This window comes from Loxodonta africana, chromosome 15 (genome assembly GCF_030014295.1).
Source record: "Loxodonta africana isolate mLoxAfr1 chromosome 15, mLoxAfr1.hap2, whole genome shotgun sequence".
NCBI lineage: Eukaryota > Metazoa > Chordata > Mammalia > Proboscidea > Elephantidae > Loxodonta > Loxodonta africana.
Genome location: NC_087356.1, coordinates 42,820,552 through 42,848,530, shown reverse-complemented (window position 1 = coordinate 42,848,530; position 27,979 = coordinate 42,820,552). Strand labels below are relative to the sequence as shown.

At 39.0% G+C, this 27,979-nt stretch overlaps 1 protein-coding gene across 1 annotated transcript; it reads left to right on the top strand.

The window, feature by feature from the left end:
- Positions 1-330: 330 nt before the first annotated feature.
- Positions 331-22,727, top strand: RNF103 (ring finger protein 103). The gene is made up of 4 exons (XM_010599938.3): positions 331-556; positions 3,624-3,763; positions 14,298-14,413; positions 20,718-22,727. Exons 1-4 carry the CDS (start codon positions 331-333, stop codon positions 22,285-22,287), a joined length of 2,052 nt encoding a protein of 683 aa, XP_010598240.1. The 3' UTR covers positions 22,288-22,727.
- The last annotated feature ends 5,252 nt before the right edge of the window (positions 22,728-27,979 follow it).

The following is a 27,979-nucleotide window of genomic DNA, read 5'->3' as shown; positions in this document are numbered from 1 at the left end:
GGCTGCCCGGGAAGCGTCCCTGCTCGGCCCTCCCCGGGGCCCCTCCGAGCCTCTGTCCTCCTGCTGTGTAGTTGGTGGGGGATTCGGAGCTTCTCGCCCTTGTTCTTCTTGCCTCCTGAGCGGAAGGCCGCGCGAGGCCCCGCGCCGCTGCCCGCCGGCGTCTGCTCAGGGCCGGAGCCCGGGTCCTCGGCGTCGGCGGCAGGCGGCCCTGAGTGACGGCGGCCGGACCCACACTGGAGGCGCCCCCTGCAGGCTGCGGTCCGCACGCCGCCCGGCCTCACCCTCCTCTGCCTCGCACTCCAGCTCTGGGGAGCGAAGCCGCGGCCGAAGATGTGGCTGAAGCTTTTCTTCTTGCTGCTCTATTTTCTCGTCCTCTTCGTCCTGGCCAGGTTTTTTGAGGCCATTGTGTGGTACGAAACCGGCATCTTGGCCACCCAGCTGGTGGATCCGGTGGCGCTGAGCTTCAAGAAGCTGAAGACCATCCTGGAGTGCCGGGGGCTGGGCTACTCGGGGCTGCCGGAGAAGAAGGATGTCCGGGAGCTGGTGGAAAAGTCAGGCGAGTGTCGGGGCCCCTGCACCCCGCTCGGGGGCGGGGAAGGGGGCTGTATTCTTGTTCCTGCGGAGTCCCTGGAATGAGGTGGCACCTGGGGAGAGCTGCCCAGGCTTTGCCAGGTGTTCTGCAATAAAATGTGTGACCCCCAGACTTCAGCATGTGCAGGGATTATTTGTCGGGGTGTTGGTATGTCTTTTAAAAACATTTCTAAATAACAGTTTTAAGTGCAGGTTCTTAGCTTTATTGACCACGTTTGGTGCTTTTTCTCCAAAATCGGGAGTGTCATCCAGTTGCAGACAAATTGGAAAGCATTACAAGTCTGTTGAAATTCATCAGGATGTAAGAAAAGAAAAATTCCAAAACGTTGTCTTTTGGACAGCAGTGTTCCCGGGGCGGGGCGGGTGGGGGGAGGCCGGGGAGTAGCATTGGAAGACTTAACATCCAAGAGGCATCTGGGCCTAAGATTCAGATTTTATACAATGAGTGTACATATAAAGTGATCACTGTACAGTATCTGCTTTTCATACATTAAGTTTGGTGAAAATAAGGTGAACATTCTGCATGAATGCCTGCCTCGGTTTTTTTGTTTTGTTTGGAAAGAGTTTAATCCTGTCAGGATTAAAAAAATTTTTTTTGGCTCGTGGATGTAATTTTTTTTTTTCCTCTCTTGGTCTTCTGGGTTACAGGCGCTGCTGCCTCAATTTAAATGGGTTGGGACATAGAATTGAAATACTGCAAAGAGAATATTTAACATCTTAAAGAATGTATTTTCCATAACTGTTCATTTTGGGTAGGATTGGATGAGAAATATGGTTATTTTTTTTTTTTTTTCACCCCTGGACAAAGTATATCTTTGTTTAGATATACTTCCTGGAAGGAGAATGTACCATAATTTGAGAAAGGCATTCTGGGTTGCTGTAGGAAGCCCTTGAAACTGGTGGTTATCTTTTTTGTTGTTTCAGGTATATCTGTCAGTTATGTCTTTTACATGTTTTTTTCCTTATTGAGTACCTTCTAACCATGTAGTGTGTTAGACAAGAATACTAACTCTGGAGGACTTTTAACACTTGCATAGGGTTATGAAACTCATATCTCATTACTGGCGTGAAAGAGGGAACCCTTTCTGCAAAACTGATAAATTTTTCTTCAGAGAAAATATAGAATTCCTGCCCCTTCTTTACTGACTGGTTTATGGTGACTTTTATTTCTACCATGGGGGAGTGGGTGGATTAACTACAGTAAAAGATCTAAAATAAATAAAGTTCAGAAATGAAAATAACTCCAACTGCCAAAGCCAAATCCTTTTTCGTGGTAAAATAATTTGATCACACATTTTTTTTCCTTTTGACTATTGTTGCCTTCCTTTGAGCGTAAAAGTACTTGTTAGTTGGAGTATTCAAGATATCTGCATATAACTTCCAGAGATGACCTTTCATCCAAATAATGGATTGTCTTAAAAAATAAACAGTATCACCCATGAGTACTATATAAGACAAAACGGTCAGCCTTAAGCCTAAAGCAAAGAGAGAGGGTAGGAAGGGGCAGGGAAGCTAGATTAATGGAAACAGAAGAAACAGAATGGAAATAAGGAGAAGGCTGACACATTGTAAAAAATGTAACCAATGCCATTGAACAATTTGTATAAAAATTGCTAAATGAGAACCTAATTTGCTGTGTAAACTTTCACCTGTAACACAATTAAAAAAAAAAAGGAACATGAAGATAAGGGAGCAGGGAGAATAGTACTGGAAATGGAACAACCAAAACAATTAAAGAGAATTTTGACACATTGTAAAAAATGTAACTAATGTCATGGAACAATTTGTGTGGAAATTGTCAAATGGGAACCTAACTTGCTGTGTAAATTTTCACCAAAAACACAATAAAGTATTATTTTTAAAAAATCCATATATAATCTGAAGAGTACACACAGCTAACAAAAATATGACTCACATCACACATTTTATGGTAGAAGTCTTGGTGTAGCAATTTATCTTTAAAAACTTAGGTATTCATTGTGAATGGTTTTGCTGTTACCATGTATAGTGCTTGATTTTTCCTACTTAATGTTTAAAGCGAAAGAGAATTTGACATGAATGTTTTCCTTTCTTTTTACTTGATATAAGCTCTGAATTTGCACTGTAAATTTGTGTATCTGTATGGAGTTTGTTTTAATAAGTGAAGTTCTAACCTCCAAGTCATGTAAACCCTGTGACTGCAGTATTTTACGCAGGGCTGATGACAAATTCTGTAAACCTATTTCTAAATCTTTTAAGTCAGAGTTACATAAACCATTCTGTTTAAAAAGTATATGAAGACTGGACATGTCATCCAAAAACAAAAACCCAGTGCCGTCGAGTCAATTCCGACTCATAGCAACCCTATAGGACAGAGTAGAACTGCCCCACAGAGTTTCCAAGGAGCGCCTGGTGGATTCGAACTGCCGACCCTTGGTTAGCAGCCGTAGCACTTAACCACTACGCCACCAGGGTTTCCAGACATGTCATATGCAAAACAAAATAGTTAATATTGTGATGATTTTTTAGACTGGTACAAATTCAGTAATTTCCCAATAAATTATGGGACAGTCCCACTAGAATTTAAGCTCTGTGAAGAGATGGATCTTTGTTTTATTTTTGCCTGACACATAGCTAACAAACCAGTTGTTGATTTCAACTCATAGCGACCTCATGTGACTGAGAGTTGAACTGTGCTCCACAGGGTTTTCAATGGCAAATTTTTCAGAAGTAGATCCCCAGGACTTAATTCCAGGGCACCTCTGGGTGGACTCAAACTGTTAACCTTTCAGTTAGCAGCCACACACTTAACTATTTGGGACACCCAGGGACTCCATCTGACACAGATTAGGTTATTATTACAGGTTTATTGAATTATGAATCTTAAATGGATATATTCAGGTTCTGCTGTTCTTGTCTATAGAATACATGAGAGTTCAATGAGATGATTCTTAACAGTATGAAATGGGATAGATCATTGAAGTGGGGAGAGTGGAGTTTTTTTATATTTTGGCCTTTCAAAATCTTAACTAGTGTTACTTTTCTTTGTTCAGGTGACTTGATGGAGGGTGAGCTCTATTCCGCTCTCAAGGAAGAAGAAGCATCTGAATCCGTTTCTAGTACCAATTTCAGTGGTGAAATGCATTTCTATGAGCTTGTAGAAGACACAAAAGATGGCATCTGGCTGGTTCAGGTACCAGAAACAGTGATAATCTTGATAATCTGAGAGCAGTAAGAGAAAAATTGTTTTTACTAAAATAGTATTCACCAGTCCTTAATACTTCTGTGTACTTGTCATGTTTCTTGGGCACAACTCAGTTCCCATAGGGAGGCCCCAGTGCCCTCTTAAAAGAGGTTTTGCAGACCAAGAAAAAGGAAAATTGAAGAGTGGGAAAGAAGAACTCTTGAGGAAAGGAGTTGGCTTCTTTTTGGTTAGAATCGCAGAAGCAAATCTATTTTAGTTTTTTTTGGATCTTCATTAAAGTGAAACACACACATTTCTTTTGGTTCAGTGATTTGTCCTGTTACTCTCAACTGATGTTAACTCCAGTTTTGAATTCACTGTCCAAAAAATTTTTGTATCTAAAGGAAGAACCATGAGATAAAAGTAAAGGGATCCTTCTCTTAGGAAAACAGCCAACTTTGTGATTATAGAGGAAGAGCTGCTATGGGAAACTGCTGATATTAGGTGTCACGAGGTCGATCCCAACTCATAGCAATCCCATATGACAGAGTAGAACTGCCCCTTAGCATTTTCTAGGCTGTAATCTTTATGGGAGCAGATCGCAGGACTTCCTCGCTCAGAGCTGCTGGATAGGTTCAAGCTGCCAACCTTTTGGTTAGCAAGTGAGTGCTTAACCATTGAGCCACCAGGTGTTTATTACTTTGCTTGTGACGTTGACGAGATTTCTTGTTCGGTGCTGTTACCATTTCACAAGGGGGTTGGCAAAGTTTGGCTCAGAGTCTGAAAATTAAAATAGCTTCTTCAGATTTTTTTCTGAGAACAAAAACTGCAAAATATAGTAGAAAAAACTGAGTTTGGAGACCTTAGTTGCAGGTTTGATCCTGTCACTGATTTGCAGTATGATCATGGATGGATTTTTTTTTGTTACATGTGGCTTCAGATAAATACATATGCATCTAAAGAGAATGGAATGATAAAACTATAGTCCACTGTGCTAAATAATTGAGATTTGGGAATTCTTCAGGTGACTGCATTGGATATCTATAGCCTTTCCATTATTGATTACCTTATTGTGTTTGACTTTTCACCCTTCAGATAATCTAATTTGATACTTTTTAAGTTTGTTGAACTTGGGAGGATATGGTTGCCATCTACACATTATCCATTCAGGCTCTTCTAGTTTATTTCTGGGTTAGTTAAAAGTAAACTAACATTTCTAAAGCTGTGATTTATAAGTAAATTGTTACTCCATTTTTTCCCACTGATATGTATTTCTAGTAGTCTGAGGAAGACTTATTGATTTTAATAGTTTTAGATTTATTACATAGATTGAGCTGAGTAGCCAGTCCCACTGCTGTGTGTTCTGTGTCTAAATATTTGTCACCCACATGGAATGACCCATAGAGATGAATGGTAAAGATGCTGAGTACTTTCCAAACTTGGAAGAGCCATGTCAAAAGTCTGGACATTCTTTTGGTGTATATTATACTGCCTATAGAAAACAAAAAAGAAAAAAAAATTTTTTTTTTGTAGAAAACAAACACATTCTGTTTCACTAACTGGCAGTATGTTCTTGGCTTATTTTTGATGTCCTGTTTAAAAAAAAAAAGATCCCCATGCATCTGTCAGTTTGTCATACCATGGAGGCTTGTGTGTTACTGTGATTCCGGAAGCTATGTTAACAGTATTTCAAATAGCAGCAGGGTCACCTGTGGTGGACAGGTTTCAGTGGAGCTTCCAGACTAAGACAGACGAGGGAAAAGGACCTGGGGGTCTACACCTGAAAAAATTGGCCAGTGAAAACCTTATGAAGAGCAGCAGAAGATGAGCCCCTCAGGTCAGAAGGCACTCAGAATACGACTAGGGAAGAGCTGTCTCCTCAAAGTGAGCCAAACTTAATAACGTGGATGGAGTCAAGCTTTCAGGACCTGCATTTGCCGACATGGTACAACTCAAAATGAAAATACACAGCCACAAACATCCAGTAACAATCAGAACCTGGAATATATGAAGTATGAATCTAGGAAAATTGGAAGTCATCAAAAAAGAAATAGATCACCAAAAGATTGATATCCTAGGCAATTAGTGAGCTAAAATGGACTGTGTATTGGCCATTTTGAATTGGGCAATCATGGTCTACTATGCCAGGGATGACAAATTGAAAAGGAATGACATCACATTCGTTGTCAGAACATTTCAAGATCTATCCTGAAGTATAATCCTGTTAGTGATAGGATAATGTCCATATCCCTACAAGGAAGACCAGTTAATGTGCCTATTATTCAAATTTACACACCAACCACTAATGCCAAAGATGAAGAAATCGAAGATTTTTTTTATCAGCTTCTGCAGTCTGAAATTGATCAAACATACATTCAAGATGCATTGATAATTACTGGTGATTAGAATGTGAAAGTTCGAAACAAAGGATTGCTAGTTGGAAAATATGGCCTTGGTGATAGAAACTATGCAAGATCACATGATAGAATTTTGTAAGACCAATGACTTCTTCCTTGCGAATACTTTTTTGCAGCAACACAAAGGGCAGCTATACACATGGACCTCATGAGATGGAATACACAGGAATCAAATCGACTATACCTGTGGAAAGAGAAGATGGAGAAGCACAATATCATTAGTCAGAACAAGACCAGGGGCCTACTGTGGAACAGACCATCAGTTGCTCATATTGCAAGTTCAAGTTGAAGCTGAAGAAAATTAGAGCCAAGTACACAAGAGCCAAAATTTGATCTTGAGTATATACCCCTGAATTTAGAGATCATCTCAAGAATAGATTTGATGCACTGAATGCTAATGACCAAAGACCAGATAAGTTTGCAAGGACATCATACATGAAGAAAGCAAAAGGTTAGTAAAAAGATAGGAAAGAAAGAAAAGACCAAATGGATGTGAGAAGAAACTCTGAAATTTGCTGGTTAACATAGAGTAGCTAAAGCAAATGGGAGAAAGGATGAAGTAAAAGAGCAGAACAGAGATTTCATGGGCAGCTCAAGAAGACAAAGTAAAGTATTTATAATGAAATGTGCAATGTCCTGGAGTTAGAAAACCAAAAGAGAAGAATATGCTCAACATTTTTCAAGCTGAAAGAACTGATGAAAAAATTCGAGCATTGAGTTGAAGGATTCTAAGGGCAAAATATTGAATGGCACAGGAAGCATCAAAAGCAAATGGAAGGAACCAACAGTCACTGTACCAAAAAGAATTGGTCAACGTTCAGCCATTTCTGGAGGTAGCTTATGGCCAAGAACTGATGGTATGGAAGGAAGAAGACCAAGCTGCACTAAAGAGAATGACAGAAAACGAGTCTCCAGGAATTGATGGAATACCAATTGAGATGTTTCAACAAATGGATGCAATGCTGGAGGTGCTCACTGGTCTACTTCAAGAAATTTGGAAGACAACTTCCTGGCCAACCAACTGGAACAGATCCATATTTGTGCCCGTTCCAAAGAAAGGTGATCCAGCAGAATGCAGAAATTCATAAGCAGTATCATTAATATCACGCACAAGTAAAATTTTGCTGAACATTATTCAAAACCAGTTGCAGCAATATGTCAACAGGGAGCTGCTGGAAGTTCAAGGCAGATTCAGAAGAAAACATGAAATTAGGGTTATAATTGCTGATGTGAAATGGATCTTGGCTGAAAACAGAGAATACCAGAAAGATGTTTACCTGTGTTTTATTGGCTATGCAAAGGCATTCGACTGTGTGGATCCTAACAAATTATGGATAACATTGTGAAGAATGGGAATTCCAGAATACTTACTTGTGCTCATGAGGAAGCTATACATAGGCCAAGAGGCAGTCATTCAAACAGAACAAGGGGATACTGCATGGTTAAAGTCAGGAAAGGTGTGCATCAGGGTTATATCCTCTCACCATGCTTATTCAATCTGAATGCTGAGAAAATAATCCGAGAAGCTTGACTATATCAAGAAGAACAAGGCATTAGGATTGGAAGAAGACAACCTGCGATATGCAAGTGACACAACCTTGCTTGCTGAAAGTGAAGAGGACTTGAAGTGCTTACTGATTAAGATTAGAGACTACAGCCTACAGTATAGATTGTACCTCAACGTAAAGAAAACAAGAATTCTCACAAGTGACCCAATAAGCAGCATCATGATAAACAGAGAAAAGTTTGAAGTTGTGAAGGATTCAACACCCATGGAAACAGCAGTCAGGTATTGGGCAAATCTGCTGCAAAAGACTAAGTGTTAAAAAATCAAAGATGTCACTTTGAAGATTAAGGTGTCCCTGACCTAAGCCACAGTATTTTCAGTTGCCTCATATGCATGCGAGAGCTGGACACTGAATGAGGAAGACCGAAGAAGAATTGATGCCTTTGAATTATGGTGTTGGCAAAGAATATTGAATATACCATGCACTGCCCAAAAAAGGAACAAGTCTGTCTTGGGAGATGTACAGCCAGAATGCTCCTTAGAAGCAAGAATGGTGAGGCTTCATCTCATGTACTTTGGACGTGTTATTAGGAAGGACCAGTCCTTGGAGAAGGACATTATACTTTGTAGAGGGTCAGCAGAAAAGAGGAAGACCCTCAATGAGATGGATTGACACAGTAGCTACAACAGTGGGCTCAAGCATAACAATTGTGAGGATGGCCCAGGACTACGCAGTGTTTCGTTCTCTTGTACATAGGGTTGCTGTGAGTTGGAACTGACTCGATGGCACCTAATAACACCACCAATTTAAAAAAATGGTGTGGTGATGTCAGGCCTCCTCTAACTTCAGAGCGTGAATGGAGAGTCAACATCAGCATTAGCTCAAAGCCGATTCCTGTGAGGTGGAGGTCAGACATCCCTCCTCCCTCCAGTCTTTTTACCAATTCTGACACCAGCTGTCCCTCCCACTGCCACTCTCTACTTCTCTGCTGGGTTTGATAATTTGTTGCATTGGCCACACAGAACACACAGACCTTACTCAGCAGTTAGAGTTTTCTTAGGAAAGTAACCGGTTACAATTTAGGATCAGATCAGAAAACACGCAGACAAAGTCTGGAAGGCTCCTCCCTGAAAAGGGGAGCACATCCCTCCCTTCTTCAGTGCAAGACAGCTCTCTCAGCTACTTTCGTGGTGCAGACCTCCTCTCTCGAACCTCAAGTTCCTGGGCTCTCTCTCCCCATCCTCTGCTCAGTCCTGGCCTCTGCCCTTCTCTAGCAAGTGTTACAAAGCTCTTTAGCTCTGCTGATAAGTGCCCAGAGGCACCCTACTCTGCCAGGAAGCCTCCTGCCCAAAGGTGCTCAGCTCTCTTGCCTTGTGGGCTGGGAAGCTCACCATGCCGGCTCCTGCTGGTCTCTTGCTTCTTGCTGGTATCCTGGACTCTGCCGTGCTTGCTGCCACTTCCAGCCATCTTGCACTGTCTCCAGTGTTACAGCTCTGTCTCCTGCAGGTTCTCAGTGTTGGGATCCTGGGCCCAAAGGATGTGCTTTTGCTCCCAGCTCTTCTTCTTGATGGTAGCGAGGTCCCCCTTCCTGCCTCTGGGATTGGCTCTCTTTAAGCCTAGTGGTATGGCAAAACTGACCAATCCCCTTGTTAGGATTCCATACACCTTATTTTCATAGTCCCATCCCCTCTAGGGTTCCATGCACCTTATTTGCATTATTAGCGAGTTGTCTAATCCCCTTGATGGGCCATAAGCACCTTATTTGCATAGTTCCACCCAATCATTTGGTCACAAGACCACAGCCAGCAGGACCATATTAAGTAATTCACTGTACTGGACCTAATAAAAATATCCACGGATTAAACTCCCTTAATATGTGACAAAGTCCATCGAACAGTTTATTCAGCAGATGTGCGTGTGCCCGGCCTGGGGATATACCGGGGAACACACATAGGTTGAGTCCTTGCTCTGTCAGGGAGCTCACATTCCAGTTGAGCAAGGTAGGCACTGAATAAATCTTTAGGATAACATCAGTTAGTGGGAAGTGCTGAGAAGAAAAATAAGGGTAAGGAGACAGTGACAAGGGACTCTAATAAGGTGACCCTTGAATGAAGTGAACAAATAATGAAAGTGAGTGTTAGCATTATAAATTCTAATTACTATTTTTCTCTGAAAATACTTTTTAATAGTATTAATAGTTGAAACACTACTCCTCAGAAAAATGCAATGTATTCATATGGTTTTCTGTGTATGAAAATGATGCAGTAATATACATAGATAATTCTTCCAGTGATCTTGGCACCTGTGGCTTGTGTTTGTCAAATGGCTGGCTTGGGCTAGAACAGTCTTGGACAAGGGCTACAGAAGGTTGAGGCTGGAACCTTGTCCTTGGCTCTGTGAGCTAACCAGCTGAGCTATTCCACACACACCCTGGTTTAAACTTTTGTAAGCATTGGGTTTTTAAAACTGTATTTAAAATTCAAAATATCTGCTAGGAATAGAAGAGAAACATTCTGTCAATGGCTCGCCATTCTGTCAGTTCAGATCATAGTTATCTCAACTCCTGTGAAGGATAACTTTCAAGAATTCATTTTTTTAACAATTTGAAGGCTCATTCTTTTTATTTTAAAAGAAGCTGGCTAATTTCAGTTTATCATTTTTTTAAATCTGTGAGTTACATTTTTATGGATAAGGATGCATAGATCCTGGCCAAGTCAGTCCTTTTCAAGTTGCCGTTATTTTAAGTATCCCGTGTAGGAAACGGAGCCCTGGTGGTGCAGTGGCTCAGTAGCTTGGCCGCCAGCCACCAGCCACTCCGTTGGAACCCTATGGGGCGGAGTCGACTCGACAGCAAGGGGTTTGGTTTGGTTTTGTGCCGGAGATATTTAAGCACATCAAAGTTCTTTCTTTTTTCCCTCAATTTTCTACTATTATTTCCTTACTTGGATGAATTATAGTTTCTTTTTGTATTTATTGAGAAAAAAATGTAGTTAGGTGACATAGAACTGATAATAAGCACTCTAGACTTCATACATCATGTCATTGAAAAGATATCTGGATTTACATATTTTAGGGAAAATGTGACATTAGTAAACGGGTACGTAACTTAGCTGTCCAGTCAGCTTGGGTGGTTCATTATTTTTCTGGAATAGATCAGTAATGTACGTTGATGATCTTTTTTGGGACACTGCATATAATGACTCCCACTGCCGTCGAGTTGAAAAATATCTTTCTATAATTTGTTTAATTCATCTTATATTCCTTGTGATTTCTATTTTCTCTGCAATTCATAGTGAGTTTATTTTCTGAATAATACATGTTAATGGTGTTCCCATCTTTCTCTCCTTGTTTTAAGATGTATTAGTGCTTATGAATATCCTTACATTAAAGCAAAGTATTAAGATATTACTTTTCATGACAAGCTTCTTCGTGTCTACTTTATGTTCCCTCATGTGAGGTGAACAGAGCGATTTTAGTTTTCAAGGTAGTGATACATATGTGACATCTTTACCAACAATGCACTTTGTAATCCATGGAAGATCCAAGACCTCTTTTTTCTAACAATTCTTTCTAACGTTCTAAGTTTTTCTAACATTCTAAGTCGTCCTGCTTCATTCCTGACCTAACATCTTGTTTTTCATTAACTATTATTCAATTTTGGAAATCCTGGTGGTGTAGTGGTTAAGAGCTACAGCTGCTAACCAAGAGGTCGGCACTTCAAATCTGCCAGGCGCTCCTTGGAAACTATGGGGCAGTTCTGCTCTGTCCTAGAGGGTCGCTATGACTCAGAATCGACTCGACGGCAGTGGGGGTTGGGTATTATCCAGTTTTGTGGATTCTGTGATTCTGTTGCCACTGTTTTCTTCTTGGTATTATAAATAGGAGACATTTACTTTTTAAAAAAAAAAAACTCTTGGTCTAAGACGCAGATAACACAGTGGATAGGCTTCTGGAAAGGAAACTTCAGCATAATTTTTGGGTTTATCCTTATCTTAACATTTCTATTTCTCTCTTAATTTTTGTCAGAGTACAAAGAAGGACTGTGATATTTATTCTCTACTGGCTGTGTAAAAAATGTAAGGAATTTAAAGTCACCGAAATTGAGGTAGCAGTAAGAAGCATCAAATGACTTAAAGCTTTGGGTCAATATTTACTGAAGTATTATGTTAATATATTTCCTGTTTGGCTGAAAAGAATGGCAGTTTTATGCTTGTTTATCTTTGCTCTTAGATGAATATGCTTTGTTTAGAGATATGCTACCTTATTTATTCCTTTCTTGATGCCACTCTAGAGGCAGAATATGTGGCAAACCACTTTATTTTGTATTGGTGCGAAACCTTTTTGTGTGTTTATTCATATAAAGTAAGTTCGTAAGAATACTAAAAAAAAAAAGCCATTGAGTTTTGTTTTTGTCAGTTGGCCCTCCTCATCTGTAATGATTTTATACAGTTTGCATGTATACGCTTAGGTTGCTCTGTGGTTTTGAAAGTAGAGATAACCTGTTATAATGAAATACTGAGAAATGCAGAAAATATCATAGCACAGCACTCCTTTTGTTCCATGGAGTTATCTGATTAAACCTAAGTGGTGTTGAATGGGGACTAACAGTATTAAAAGAGATATGCCAAGTGTTCTCATCAGTATTAAATCCCACTTTTAAATAAATATGCAAAACTGTATTTTAAAACGCTTTGAATTGATACGCTTTATGTCTGGCTGGTGTCAGGAACACTGAAGTGCAGTTGTGTTGCAGGGTACTATTTATGCCAATGTTTGTCCAGGAAACATCCCAGCCAGGTTGCTGCAGAAGGGACTTTTCATTATAATAGAAATCAAAAACCTGGCACCTTTACAGAACCTGTGTAATCAGAAATAGAACGAGTTGCTAAGCTATAAAAAGCTGAAAATAGTTTAGTTGAGTTGACGTATTTAATGAACACCCAGATGAGCTAGGCGCTTTACTAGCTGCAGGAGATACAGGGGTGAGCAAGTGGAAGGACTCCAGTTAGAGGGGCAGATACCCTGGAAAGCAGAATGGAAAGATTGCTTCACTCCTAGCCTGTGTTTCCGAGTCTGGTGCAGACTTGGAACTCAGGCTTTACTTTCTTCCAGTGTTTTCTGGTCTCTGAAAATACTCCCCACATAGAATGCAGCTTCCTTCTTGAACTGCAGAGGAGTATGCCTCCCTTTTCAGTAAGGCCAGCAGTGTGACTGCCACTCAGTCATCATGCATTCTTTTAGGATATGAGCTGTTGGGGACACTTACTGCTGTAACACAGTACTAATAGGCTGAGAATATTTTGTTGTGCTATGTAACTTAGCTGGGTGAGTTATTTTGTGAAAATGTTAACATATTTATTGTGGTCATTTAATCAAACATGCACCAAATTTAATTTATGCAAAAACCTCAATTGAATACCATAACTGTATAGGACATTGGACAAAGGCCTTTCTAGATGCATAAATATGACTATAGAGCCTCAGATGAGGTGGGTGCACCACCTCTTGACTCCCAGGGAGTTTATTATTGACAGTGATTTCCCACCCGGGATTTCACTTCCTGGAGGCTTCGTGAACAAGAAAATGGCCCTTCCTCCCAGAAAGGTTAGTGGCCTCCAGAATATTAAAAATATTAAAAAGCATTTATGAAAATAAACTTGGCCCATATACCCTGGGCTTAAAATAAATCAAACAGCTGATTTCATGAAGACATTAGACATTTTTGGCTTTGCTTTAAGTTCCTATTTAGTTATTTTATCTTTTTTTTTTTTTTTTACTGGTGTCTTTATTGAAATTCTGCCTTCATTCAAGGCAGGAGATTAGGGGATAAGGGGAAAATTTATTGACAATTTTGAAAGGCTGACATTTATAAATGAGAGGAGTCATTACATAGTTCGAAGTTTAATTTATAATTTTTTTCTTCTTCCTTCCTTCCTTCCTTTTTTTTTTTTTTTATCAGCCTTTTTTTTCCCCCAATCCTAATCTCCTAATCACATTTGAAAGCTATTTGCAAATTTGGAGACGTTCAAGAATGTAGAATTCATTATAGTAATTCTTCTTATATGTTAGAATCTTTCATGATTGTTAAGGAAAAAAAGCCATCAAAGTAGCAGTACTGATTTAGTCAAAGCATAGTTTAATAGAAAACGTGTGTTTGACTCTTGGCTCCATAGTTATACTTTGAAAAAAAGTGAAATTTGAACTCCTTGAACCCACGCATGATAACTTTTAAGATGTTTTTCTTGGATTATTGTTTTAAACTTTCTTTTCAGAGCAAAGAAAATGACTGCGAGCGAGGGCTATTTTCTCCCTATGTAGTTCTAAGGAATAGGCCACACGGTGGAGAATGGGGTTAGCTTTTTAATTTGGTATTAACACCCCGTCTCTGTAACTACCACTGAATGTGGGAGTTTAATGTTCTGTGTTCAGTGTTTTAAACCTTTTCCAGTTTGACCGTTGTTCCCTCCACAAGGATTCATTGAAGATATAATGATACAGTAAATAAGAACCGGGAACAGCATATCTTTTTCAAAAAAGTAGTTATATTGTAAATATAAATGATTGGCTTGACTCCATTTTATGTAACTGAAGTTTCTTGTTTTCTTTTTGTGGTAATAGGTGATAGCAAACGACAGAAGTCCCTTGGTGGGCAAAATCCACTGGGAGAAAATGGTAAAAAAGGTGTCAAGATTTGGAATACGTACAGGCATTTTTAACTGTTCCAGTGACCCCAGGTAAGGTGATTAGGCAATCCATAGAATCTGAATCCAGACTACGATCTTTCTTGTTTAACAGAGATGATGATATTAGAAGTCAGTTTGCACTGATCACTAATCATGATGTTTAGCACACTGATGATTATACAGGTCTTTGATTAATATTTTTGATAAACTGGCTTTTTTTTTTTTTTTTCTCTCACAGGTCTCTCTCTCTTCCTCCTCCTTTTCCTTCTTCTTCCTCCTTCTCTCTGTTCGTCAGTGTTCTTTCTAGTGGGGGGTAAAGACATGAAAAGTATGTCTTTAGTCCTTTTTGTTTCAGTTTTCTTTCCCAGAGAGACCTCAGCATATTCATGGTTTTAGGTAAATGCTTTTGTGAAGATCGAACCTTCTGTAGTTCTGACTTCTGATTTGCATTTTGATGCTCTTTGCTGTCTGTCCTATAGCTATCCCTAGATAAGTCGTTTTTCCTAACATCTAGTGTAGTTGAGTGTTCAAAGTCAGATTCACCATCTTTTTCTTTAATAAACTGTGTCCTTTCTACCTTTACTTTTTCTGTCCTTTACTGTTTTTTTTTTTTTTTTCCCATTTTCGCAGACAAGCATGCTTGGAGATGTTTTTATTTTCATCTTCAGTATTCACTTTCTCACATTATTCCTTCTTCGAAATGCTTATTTTCATTCCTAATGCTACCCAGTTATAACTTTTACTCATTTATTCATTCAATAAATGTTTAATGAAAGATTCATATGCACAGCATACTCTGTTTCTTGTTCAGGAGGGGATATATGATATGTATCTAGAAAAATCCACAATATTAGGTAGTTTCTAATGTAGGTAGATACACCTGACTTATCTATGTCCCTTATATCTGTTGACCACAACAGGCAAACCTCTTGGCTATCAAAAACCCTTCCATACCACTGCTACAACTCAGATTTTCCTGCCCTTGTTCTTTGGCCTGACATTTTTCTCCCCACTACCCTTGTTTTGGGGAGAAAACTATGGGTTTTGGAAACCGTGGTGGCAGAGTGGTTAAGAGCTACCGCCGCTAACCAAAAGGTCAGCAGTTCAAATCCACCACGTGCTCCATGGAAACCCTATGGGGCAGTTCTACTCTGTCCTATAGGGTCGCTATGAGTCAGAATTGACTCAACAGCAACGGGGCTTTTTTTTTTTTTAAACCCTTGTTTTGGAGCCCTGGTTAGTGCAGTGGTTAAGTGCTTGGCTGCTAACCAAGAGATTGGCAGTTCAAACCCACCAGCTCCTCCATGGGAGAAAGATGTGGCAGTCTGCTTCCTTAAAGATTACAGTCTGGGAAACCCTTTGGGGCAGTTCTACTCTGTCTTATAGGGTCACAATGAGTTGGAATTGACTCAGCAGCAGTGGGTTTGGTCTGCTTACTCTCGTTTTGCTCACTCGTAATGTGGGGTGAGACCTATGATAGGAGGACACACTAAGGATTGTGAATAGGACAGAAAGTTCCTTTATCTCTTACTCAGATTTAGCCTCCTCATCTACTCACAAAGCTCCAAATGTCCAGGGTAGCCTGTCTTAATATTCTTCTGAAAGGGAAACCATTCTTATTGCTGTCCTGTGTTTACCAAAGACCTTAGCATTTTGGGCTGATTGCATCTTTCCCAAATAGAGTCTAAGTGAAAAAAAAAATTTTTTTTTTGGTGATTGCAGTACCAGCACAAATGGTAGTGATGATACTTTGATTTTTTTTCAGATAATACCAAACGTCAGTATTAATATCACTGCTTTATTGAAAAATATTCAGAATTCATTTTTTTAAAAAAACAGTGAAACTAAAACATTTCAAGCACTATAATGTGTAAATACTTTAGAAAATGTTAAGTAAAAACAAATTTATAAAAATATAAGGGTTAAACATTTATTACAGCCTAATGTAAGTTGTTAGATAACATTAATAAAAAATACAAAAATAAACTGAGCACAACATAGAATGAAGATAATCTGTTAAACATGAAAAGCTGAAAGTAGTATTTGATCTTTTTTTTTTAGTGTAATCTTAAACTATCAGTAGTGTCATGATTGTGTACAGTGGATTGTACTTTAAATGTTTCTTGACTTTGAAAAGCTTTCTGATTATCTGCTAGCTGGGGGACGGTGAGACCATACATCTAAGCTGCCTCAGAATGTCTTCCTCTAAATCTTTCATATTCATGAAATATGAATAATTTATTTATTAAATTATTTAATAAATAATCCCACATCTTGTTTATGATAGAAGAAATCTCTTTAACCAGCTTTTTGCTCTCACTGATTGAAGCTATAATTTTTTGTTATTAAAAAAGCACTTCTGCTTCATCTTCTTCAGTTTCATCTCCAAGGTGAAAATTCTGATGCACAGTTACTTGTACAGTTTCACTACTGTCATGTTCATGTTTCATCTTATTTGGAAAGCCGTTCAAGCAGAGTAAAATCTATTTTTGCTGTAGAAGCTGAGCTTAGTCAGGGTCATTTTTTTTTTTTTTTTCTTTTCTTTTTTGGAGAATTACAGAGCTATAGAAGAACAAAATGGGGAGGTATGGGGAAAAAGTGTTCAGAATTGTACCGCAGTGTGTAACTGGGCAGAGAATACCGTTCAGTGAATGCTTTTATTGTATGTTGAACAATTGAGTTGTCATCTTGGTCTCAGATTTTTTGAAATACCAAAGCTCTGTACACTGTTGTCTATGCTGCTTTCTCTGACTGTGGTCTCTTCTCCAGGAAGACGTGGGGGCAGCCTCCTCTGATGTCACATTCCCATAGTATAGCAGTGCTTTCCTGTCCTATTTGGAGCTCCTCAGAGTGCTCAGGTCCATTACCTCCAGACAGCTCCTGACTATGCCCATCACAGCAGTTTTACTTCTTTTTCCAAACACTAAGCAGTGGTAGCCTTGTCTCTTAACTCCTCCCGTTACCCAAACGAGATCTGTTCCATAGGGTTTTATTGCCACATCTGTGCTCTGCCCCTTTTTTAGAGGAAGTAGGACGTGAGTGTGTCTGGGGGGTAGTGGAGGGATTGGGGGGTGGGGGTGGTCAAGAGAAGATAAAGGACAAGGGAATTTTAGAAGCTGAGTGCTAAACAGGGTTAGGAGGGCTTAAGATGAGCGTTATCAGGGATGGGGGCCCATGGAATGGATAGGGAAGGGGAAGAGAAGGGGGATTGGAGAGAGGCCAAAGAAGGCCAAAGAGAACAACGACCTTCTGAAGAAACAGCATTGTATAAACAGAAATACCAAGAGTTCATTTTAAATATAGCATACCACACCAAAAACTGGAATACCAAAACTCACTAGCCATGTTTCCTACCATTTTTAGTTTTAAAATTCTCCATGAGATCTCAAAAGATTTACTTTAAGAACTATAAGATGTTTTCATGGTATTATTGAGTTTATTCAGATCTTGGGAAAAAAAAATTTTTTTTCAACGGGCATTGAGAACTTTCATATTGGTACAAGGTAATAATACGTTATTCTTAAAAAGCAATACGTACATTAGCCCTTATTTCTATTTAGCAGTGAAATTTTAAAATTAATACAACATTGTATGTTTATGTTTTGGATTTATTTAGACCCGTGTTTAGATAAATATATATTAGTAGCCTGGAGTTTTTTTCCAAATGAAAACATCATTTAATTTGAAAGATATATGCTGACATTTGGAATTTGTTTTCCTGTGGGTGCTGTTAATTCTGTCTGGATTGATAAACCTTAGAACTATCACTTAGCTCTCAACTAAAAACAAAGCACACAGTATACATGTTTTCTGTATGCACTAAGGCCTTGCCGGTTTTACAGAGTAAGGTTTTCTGTCAGAAAGACTGCCATATAAATTGTGACACAAATCAGAAGCCAGATATTCTCTGAGGTAAAGATAAAAAGAATGACTAAGAGTAGAAATGTGCCATTGCAAGTACCGTATAAAAAAAAAAAAAATTTTTTTTTATACGGTTAAAACAATTAAAACGACCTAAGGATATTTAAAAGGGACCCTAGTGGCACAAAAGGTTAAGCACTGTACTGCTAATCGAGAGGTTGGCAGTTCGAACTCACCTGGTGGCTGTGTAGGAGAAAGACCTGGTGATCTGCTTCCGTAAAGATTACAGCCAAGAAAACCCTGCGGGGCAGTTCTGTTCTGTCACATGGGATTGCTATGAGTCGGAATCTACTCAACAGCACCTAATAATAACAAAGATATTTAAGATGTAAATTATCTTAATAATCTATATGCATTTGACTTATTGTGGTGTTGGTGGTGGTGCTATCGAGTCGATTCTGACTCATAGCGACCCTATAGGACAGAGTAGAACTGCCCCATAGGGTTTCCAAGGAGCAGCTGGTGGATTTGAACTGCCGACCTTTTGGTTAGCAGCTGTAGCTCTTTTAACCACTGTGCCATCAGGGCTCCTGTTGCTTTGTTAGGAGAAGGTAAAAAATAGAATTCATGTCAATGAATTATTATTTTGCATTGGACAAATAACTCTTAATAAAAGATATTTTGTATGGATATGTATGTAATTTTTCAAATAATTTCAGTTGGAAGAAAATACTGATAGTAACCGAATCTATCTTCTTAGGGAAGTGCATCAACTCAAAAAAAGCTAAGAGTCATGGCCTGTGATTTCTGAGTCACCTAGAAAGAGTTTCCCAGAGTTCTTACCAAACTTTATGTCGAAACATGTTGTCCTCAGTTCGCTTAAGTTGTATCACAAAATTCCTGAGATAAAAATCAATTGTATTATCTTTATAAAACTGTGAGCCACATACTCACATGAAGACTTTCCATTCAGTCTGGTCATATGAATGTGTAATATGCTTATTTAATTTAATAAAATATAATCCATGTTTATTAAGTAAAGCATAATATGATTTTTATATGAATATTCTGAATAGCAAAATAAGAAATAAAATATTTACCGTCTGTTTACAAATCAGGAATGAACAAAATATACTCACATGGTAGGGCTTTTTTTTTACATCTTTATTGAAGTGTATTTACATATCATAAAATTCCACACGGTAGGTTTTTGGAGGAAAAAAATTTTTTTTAATCAAGAAAATTTTTCACGTATAATCCCTTTACTGTAACACAATAGCTATTTTCCTTGTTCACTCTTCCCTTTTACTCATCTCCTGGGTTTTTTTTTTTTTTTTTTTTTTTTGAGGGGGAGAAGAGTATCATAAACCTCATAGCAAGAGTCTTTTTTTCCAGTGGAAGTGGAATTGTGACCCTACTAGATAAATCTAAACAAATGATTTAATTTTAGTTAAAGGCTTCTACTTACTTTGTCTGAAAATGGGAATAATCCTCGGACTGAATCTCTTCTTAATTTAAATACTTCCTATTTTGTTTTCCTCTGTGTCAAAGTAAAATACTCCTCTTTGTGGTCTTCATTGAAGAGATGAGGATGAGAGGATACAAAAAATATGGGACTTGTAGTAGCTGTTTTCTGGGTTAGCTTTTGCACAGATTACTTTCTTTGTAATGGTGCCTCTGGTACCAGGTACTGTTGAAGGTGCTTGCCTCCTGCCCTCAAGGAGCTTGCATTCAAGTCAGGGACTCTGTGTAGGGTATCTGTTTCCTTCTCTCTTCTCCACTCACCCGAATTCTAACTGCCCTTCAAGACCTAGTTCAATTCCCAAACCTTTCATGCAGTCTTCACCAGCTCAAACTCCCAATGATATTTTTATTAATAGAATTTATACAGTTTTTATATTTCTAAGCTTTGTTGTCTTATTTAAAAAAAACCAAACCTGTTGCTCTTGAGTCAATTCCAACTCATAGCGACCCTATAGGACAGAATAGAAGTGCCCCATAGAGTTTGCAAAGAGCACGTGGTGGATTCAAATTGCCGATCTTTTGGTTAGCAGCCATAGCTCTTAACCACTACGCCACCAGGGTTTCCTGTTGTCGTAATAGGATTTAAAATTATTTGTGAGCAAAAATTATTTTCTTTTCATTGCTTGCATCTGATGGGCACATAATGCAGTAGTGGACACATAATAGATACTGAAGTACATATTTGCTGAGTCCCTTGACTCAGACATTTCGAGGTACACTTGCTTTAAAAAAGAAAGGAAAAGAAACAGAAATACAAAAACAAAGTACTGCAAAGAGACAGCTTGCTTTCTCCTCTTGTGCAACTGCCAAGTATTGGTACCACTTTTAATTATCTGGAGGTTGTTTAGTTTTGGGGAGCGGTTGTAAATGTGCACTTCAGTTATGTTCAGACACTTTCAGGGGAAGATGAATTGTTCGCAGACAGTGGATGAGCTGCCTACGTGTTTACTTACAGTTGACTCTTTTACAGGTACTGCAGAAGAAGAGGCTGGGTACGATCCACTCTCATTATGTCTGTTCCACAGACGAGTACTTCTAAAGGGAAAGTCATGCTTAAAGAATACAGTGGACGCAAGATTGAAGTAGAGCACATTTTTAAGTGGATAACTACTCACGCGGCTTCTCGGATCAAAACCATTTATAATGCTGAACATTTGAAAGAAGAATGGAATAAAAGTGATCAGTATTGGGTAAAAATATACCTGTTTGCCAACCTTGACCAACCCCCGGCTTTCTTCTCAGCACTAAGTATAAAGTTTACTGGAAGAGTTGAATTTATTTTTGTTAACGTGGAAAATTGGGACAATGTGAGTTATATGACAGATATTGGTGTATATAACATGCCATCATATATACTTAGAACTCCTGAAGGAATTTACAGATATGGAAACCACACAGGTGAATTTATATCCCTTCAGGCAATGGATTCATTTTTGCGCTCATTACAACCTGAAGTAAATGATCTGTTTGTTTTAAGCTTGGTTCTAGTTAATCTTATGGCTTGGATGGACTTATTTATCACACAAGGAGCTACCATAAAGCGATTTGTGGTTCTCATAAGCACTTTAGGGACGTATAATTCTCTATTAATTATTTCCTGGCTACCTGTGTTGGGCTTTTTACAGCTCCCTTATTTAGATAGCTTTTATGAATATAGCTTAAAATTGCTGAGATATTCCAATACCACCACACTGGCTTCATGGGTGAGGGCAGACTGGATGTTTTATTCTTCACACCCAGCCCTGTTTCTCAGTACATACCTTGGACATGGTTTACTAATTGATTACTTTGAGAAGAAGAGACGGCGCAACAACAACAACGATGAAATTAATGCCAATAACTTGGAATGGTTATCAAGCCTGTGGGACTGGTACACTAGCTACCTCTTCCACCCAATTGCTTCTTTTCAGAACTTTCCTGTAGAATCTGACTGGGATGAAGACCCTGACTTATTCTTGGAGCGGTTAGCTTTTCCTGACCTTTGGCTTCACCCTCTGATACCAACTGATTATATAAAAAACTTACCAATATGGCGATTTAAGTGTCTTGCAGTCCAGTCTGAAGAGGAAATGTCAGAGGGTTCTCAAGATACTGAAAATGATTCAGACAGTGAAAGCACTTTTAGCAGTGAGAAGGAAGCATTTGAAGATAAACAAAGTATGGTTCACAATTCTCAAGGAAGAGCAAGTCACTGTGATGCTGAGGCTTGTTCCTGTGCCAACAAATATTGTCAGACCAGCCCATATGAAAGGAACGGGAGGTCTTATGGATCATACAACACTAATGAAGATATGGAACCTGATTGGTTAGCTTGGCCTGCTGATATGCTGCACTGTACTGAATGTGTTGTTTGCCTAGAGAATTTTGAGAATGGATGTTTGCTAATGGGTTTGCCTTGTGGTCATGTGTTCCATCAGAATTGCATTGTGATGTGGTTGGCTGGGGGCCGACACTGTTGCCCTGTTTGCCGGTGGCCTTCTTATAAAAAAAAGCAGCCATATGCACAGCACCAGCCCTTGTCAAACGATGTCCCATCTTAACCATGTGCAATTTGTCCTTTATAAGCTTTTAGTATCTTACAGCTTGCCTTTTTAATGTTAGTCACAATGTTTGTGTGGTTTGAAGTTAGTTTAATGTTAGTGCAGTGACAGGAAATACACATTATGCTAATGTTGATGACAGAATTATTTGGTTGCCTTGTGTGTCAATTGAATGCATACTTAATTGTAAAAATTTTATTTACGACATTGGAAATTCAGAATTTAATGTTTTTTGTAAGCACAAAAGAAGTATGATAGAAATTTATCCTAGCAAGAGTTTACAAGGTAGGATCAAATTCTAATGGAATTGAGCCGGTTTCCTATCCTAAATGTTTCCTCCCTTTTTACAACCTCTGTCCAGCACCTCTTGGTTAAATAATGTATGCTCTGAGACATGAAATTAAAACAAACCTATGAAATAAATTATTTTAAAATCAGAAGATTAAGATTTTCCAATGTTAAATTGTTGACTGAGCACTATATGTGTTTTACAGGTTCGTTAATTTTACAGGTAAGTCAAACATGATTCTTGACTGATTTAAAAAAAAAAAAAAGAATTATGTTACTGCCATTGGCCCAGAAGGTGATGTTACTCCACCTTTTAGCTTTGTTAGCTTTGATGGAAAGGAATCTTATGGTGAGCTTTTTTTTTTTTCTTTTAAGTGTTAAATCGTTTATCCATATTTAGCATATTCATCTAAATAAAGTCAACCTTAGCATGTTAGCCACTCATAGATAGCCTTATATTGACTTTTTGTGTGTGTGGGTGTGTGATATTAATGATATGTTCGGTAATTTCCACATCCTATTGGATCACTTTGTGTGTGTGTGTACACTTTTGGTGAAAGTTAATTTCTCATACAAAAATTCATATACATATTGTTATGTGACATTAGTTGCAATCCCTATAATGTGACAGTACACTCCCCCTTTTCACCCAGGGTTTCTTGTGTCCATTCAACCAGTTCCTGTCCTTTCCTGCCTTCTCATGCTGCCTCCAGACAGGAGATGTGCATTTGGTCTCATGTATCTGCTTAAACTAAGCCCACTTTTCACAAGTACTATTTTATGTTTTATAGTCCAGTCTAATCTTTGTCTGAAGAGTGGGCTTCGGGCATGGTTTTAGTTCTGGGTTAACAGACCATCTGGGGGCCGTGACTTGAGGGGTTCCTCCAGTTTCTGTCAGACCATACTTTTCTCCCACTTCATCAGGCAGTCTCTGTCATGTCCCCTGTCAGGGTGGTCACTGATGGTAGCCGGGCACCATCTAGTTCTTCTGGTCTTAGGCTGATGAGTCTCTGATTTATGTGGCCCTTTTGACTTTTTATTTTGAATTTTTTTTTAAATCTTGAAAATTTTTTAAACTACAAAAAAGTTGAAAGCATAGTACAGTTCCATTCCACTTCAACTGGATTCACCAAGTGTTCACATTTTGTTAATTATATTTGCTTTATCTCCTTTCTGTGCATATGTCTTCTTTATTTTTCTTTTGCAGATCCCTTTCAAAATAAATTTCAGTCGTCATGATGCTTCTCCCTTAAATATATCACCATCTATCTCCTAAGGATAAGGACATTCTCTTAGAGAACCACCATACCATTAACATCTCCGAGAAACCTAACATTGACTCAGCAATATCGAATACACAATCCATACTCCCCAGGTGCTCTCAGAGTATCCTGTATATGTTTTTGTTTTTATTGAGGTTCAGTCACTGTTCTGCACTGGGTTGTCATGCTGCTTTAGTCTCCTTCCTTTCATCTAGAGCAGTTCCCCTGCCTTTTTTGATTTGTTTTGTTTTTGGTCTTCCCTGTTACTAACATTCTAAAGAATCCAGACCAGTTGTCTTACAGAATGCCCACATTCTGGATTTGTCTGATTATTTCTTCATGATTACCTTTAACTTAAAAGAGTTATTGTCTAGGTGCTACGTATTTCCCATTTGTATGACATCAGGAGGCACACGATATCTGTATGACCCATCGTTGGGGACGCTGACTTTATTTAAAGTCAAACCTTACTTACCTTCCATTGGAAGGTAATTTTTTCCTTTAAGGAGGTCCCATAAGACTGTTGAATAACCTGCTTCTCAACAGCCTTTAGCCCAGTGGTTTTTATGTTCACAGACTATTCTTTCCCTGAGTCAGTTATTAAGAAGTTGCAACATGGTGATTTTCTAATTCTATTCTTCATTCTGCATTTATTACCTAGCATTTTTTAAAAATAATTTTTATTGTGCTTTAAGTGAAAGTTTACAAATCAAGTCAGTCTCTCACACAAAAACCCATGTACACGTTGCTACACACTCCCAATTACTCTCCCCCTAATGAGACACCCCGCTTTCTCCCTCCACTCTCTCTTTTCGTGTCCTTTTCGCCAGCTTCTAACCCCGTCCACCCTCTCATCTCCCCTCCAGGCAGGAGATGCCAACATAGTCTCAAGTGTCCACCTGATCCAAGAAGCTCACTCCTCACCAGCATCCCTCTCCAACCCATTGTCCAGTCCAATCCATGTCTTGGCTTCCAGAATGGTTCCTGTCCTGGGCCAACAGAAGGTCTGGGGGCCATGACCACCAGGGTCCTTCCAGTCTCAGTCAGACCATTAAGTCTGGTCTTATGAGAATTTGGGGTCTGCATCCCACTGCTCTCCTGCTCCCTCAGGGGTTGTCTGTTGTGTTCCCTGTCAGGGCAGTCATCGAGTGTAGCCGGGCACCATCTAGTTCTTCTGGTCTCAGAATGATGTAGTTGCTGGTTCATGTGGCCCTTTTTGTCTCTTGGGCTCATAATCACCTTGTGTCCTTGGTGTTCTTCATTCTCCTTTGATCCAGGTGGGTTGAGACCAATTGATGCATCTTAAGTGGCTGCTTGTTACCTAGCATTTCTTTTGGTAAAGAAAAGCTTTCCATTTTTTCACACTTTGAATATCACTGTGAACTCAGATTCTTTTTATATTATATGTGTTAAAATTCATTATTCTTTTAGATGCGCAAATTGTCCATTGTTTGGCCAGTGGGAGCCCCTCTAAATCACTCTGGTGTCCTACTGACATAGCCCTTTCAGTCTTTTATTATTATTATGCTGACTTACTTTTTCTTTTTTTAACTTGGATTATTTGGAATAAGTACGAGATTGAGCAGAAATTCACAAACTGGTAATTTTTCTGAAAGTATTTGTTAAACTGAGTTAATATGCCATCATCCTGATTTCATGGACAAGGAAATTGTAGGTGTAGCTAACCTCCGTAAGCTAAAGTTAATGAGCAAAGGTGAAATTTCAGTTACTCATCAACAAAAATCTCCCTTCACTGGGAGATTGACTGCCTACCATTCTGCAGTAGGGACTGAACTGAGCTCAGAGGACACGGTCACTCCTCTGAGGTAGGCATATTGTCTGTGGCCAGATTTGCCACATCACCTTGTTTTAAAGGCTTTTTCTTAACTAATGCTCTCAGGTTTTTTTTCTTTTTGAACATTTTATTGTGTTTTAGGTGAAAGTTTAAGAGGAAATTAGTTTTCCGTTCAAGAATTTATATACAAACTGTTTGGTGACATTGATGTCAGTCCCCACGATGCATCAGCACTCTCCCTCTTTGCATCCTGGTTTCACTGTTTCCATTCCTCCTGTTTTCCTGCCTCTTCCTGCCTTCTTATCTTTGCTTTTGGGCAAGTGTTGCCCATTTAGTCTCGTATACCTGACTGTTCAAAGAAGCACGTTCCTTATGACCATTATTGTTTGTTTTATAGACCTGTTTAATATTTGGCTGAAAGGTGGAAGTGGCTTCAGTTCTCAGAAGGGTGTCCAGGGTACATAGTCTTAGGGGTTCCTCCAGTCTCTGTCAGACGAGTAAGTCTGGTCTTTTATGTGAATTTGAATTTTGTTCTACGTTTTTATCCTGCTCTGTCCAGGACCCTTTATTGTAATCCTGGTCAGAGCAGTCAATGGTGGGTAGCCGGGCACCATCTAGTTCTTCTGGTTTCAGCCTCATGGAGGCTGTGGTTCATGTGGTCCATTAGTTCTCTGGACTAATTACTCCTTGAGTCTTTGGTATTCATTCTCTTTTGTTCTGAATGAAAAGAGACCAAGAACTATATCTTAGATGGCCACTCACAAGCTTTTAAGACCCCAGATGCTACTCACCAAAGTAGGATGTAGAACATTTTATGAACTGTTGTGCCATTTGACCTAGGTATCCCCTAAGACCATGGTCTCTAGCCCTCAGCCCCAGCAGCTTGGTCCCGTGAAGTGTTAGGTTATATCTTGGAAGTTTCTATAACTGCCCCCTGTGTGCTCTGTTATATAGATGAATATACATGCTGTACATACAAATATGTGTGTAAAAATATCCACAGCCAAACCTATATATGTACGTGGGTGTACTCCTGTACTACCTCCTACACCCTCTTCTGCATACATACATACCTATGTATCTGCTTATAAAATTATTGACTGTTTTTACTGTTACAGGGTTGTATATGTTAACAGTATTTACTGTGGTTGCCTTTTTTTTTTTTTTTTGCATTCCTCTCAGTGTCTTCCTTTGCCTTGGTCAAGTTGTGCTGACTTCCCCTATATTGTGTATTGCCTTTCTCTTCACCAAAGTTAACACGTGTCTGCTATCTAGTTTTTTCCCCTCTACCCCGTCCCCATCCTCGTAACCATCAAAGATTGTTTCTTTCTGTGTGTAAACTTTTTCTTGACTTTTTATAATAGTGGTCTCATACAATATTTGCCCTTTTATGTTTGATTATTTCAGCATAATGTCCTCCAGATTCATCCATGTTTTGAGATGTTTCACAGATTCATCATTATTATTTATAATTGTGTAGTATTCCATTGTGTGTATGTACTATAGTTTCTTTACCCATTCATCAATTGATCAGTACTTAGGTTGTTTCCATCTTTGTGCTATTGTGAATAATGCTGCAGTTAACATGGGTGTGCATATGTCTATTCGTGTTGTGGCTCTTATTTCTCTAGGATGTATTCCTGGGAGTGGGACTGCTGGATCATATGGTATTTCTATCATTTTCCATAGAAGTTGTACCATTTTACATTCTAATTTCCCCACAACCTCACCAGCATTTGTTGTTTTTTGATCAGTACCATTCTTGCAGGGGTGACGGTATCTCATCGTACTTTTGATTTACATCTTTCTAATGGCTAATATAGGGTTGACGGCAACAGATTTAGGAGCCCTGGTGGTATAGTGGTTAAGAGCTCGGCTGCTAACCAAAAGGTCTGCAGTTCGAATCCACGAGCCACTCCTTGGAAACCCCACAGGGGTAGTTCTACTCTGTCCTACAGGGTCGCTATGAGTCGGAATCAACTCGACGGCAATGGTTTTTTTAATGCCTAATGATTGCCAGCATCTTTTCATGTATTTGTTGGCTGCCTGAATGGCCTCTTGGTGAAGCATCTGTTCATGTCCTTTGCCCATTTTATGACTGGGTTGTTTATCTTTTTGTTGTTAGTTGTTGAAGTTTTCTATATATTTTAGAGATCAAACCTTTATCCAAAATGTCGCTGCCAAAGATTTTTTTCCCCAGTCTATAGGTTCTACTTTTACTCTCTTGGTAAAGTCTTTTGATGAGCATGAGTGTTTAATTTTTAGGAGGTCCCAGTTATATACTGTATTTTCTGGAGTTTGCACATTTCTAGTTATGCTTGATATTCTATTTATACCATAGATTTGG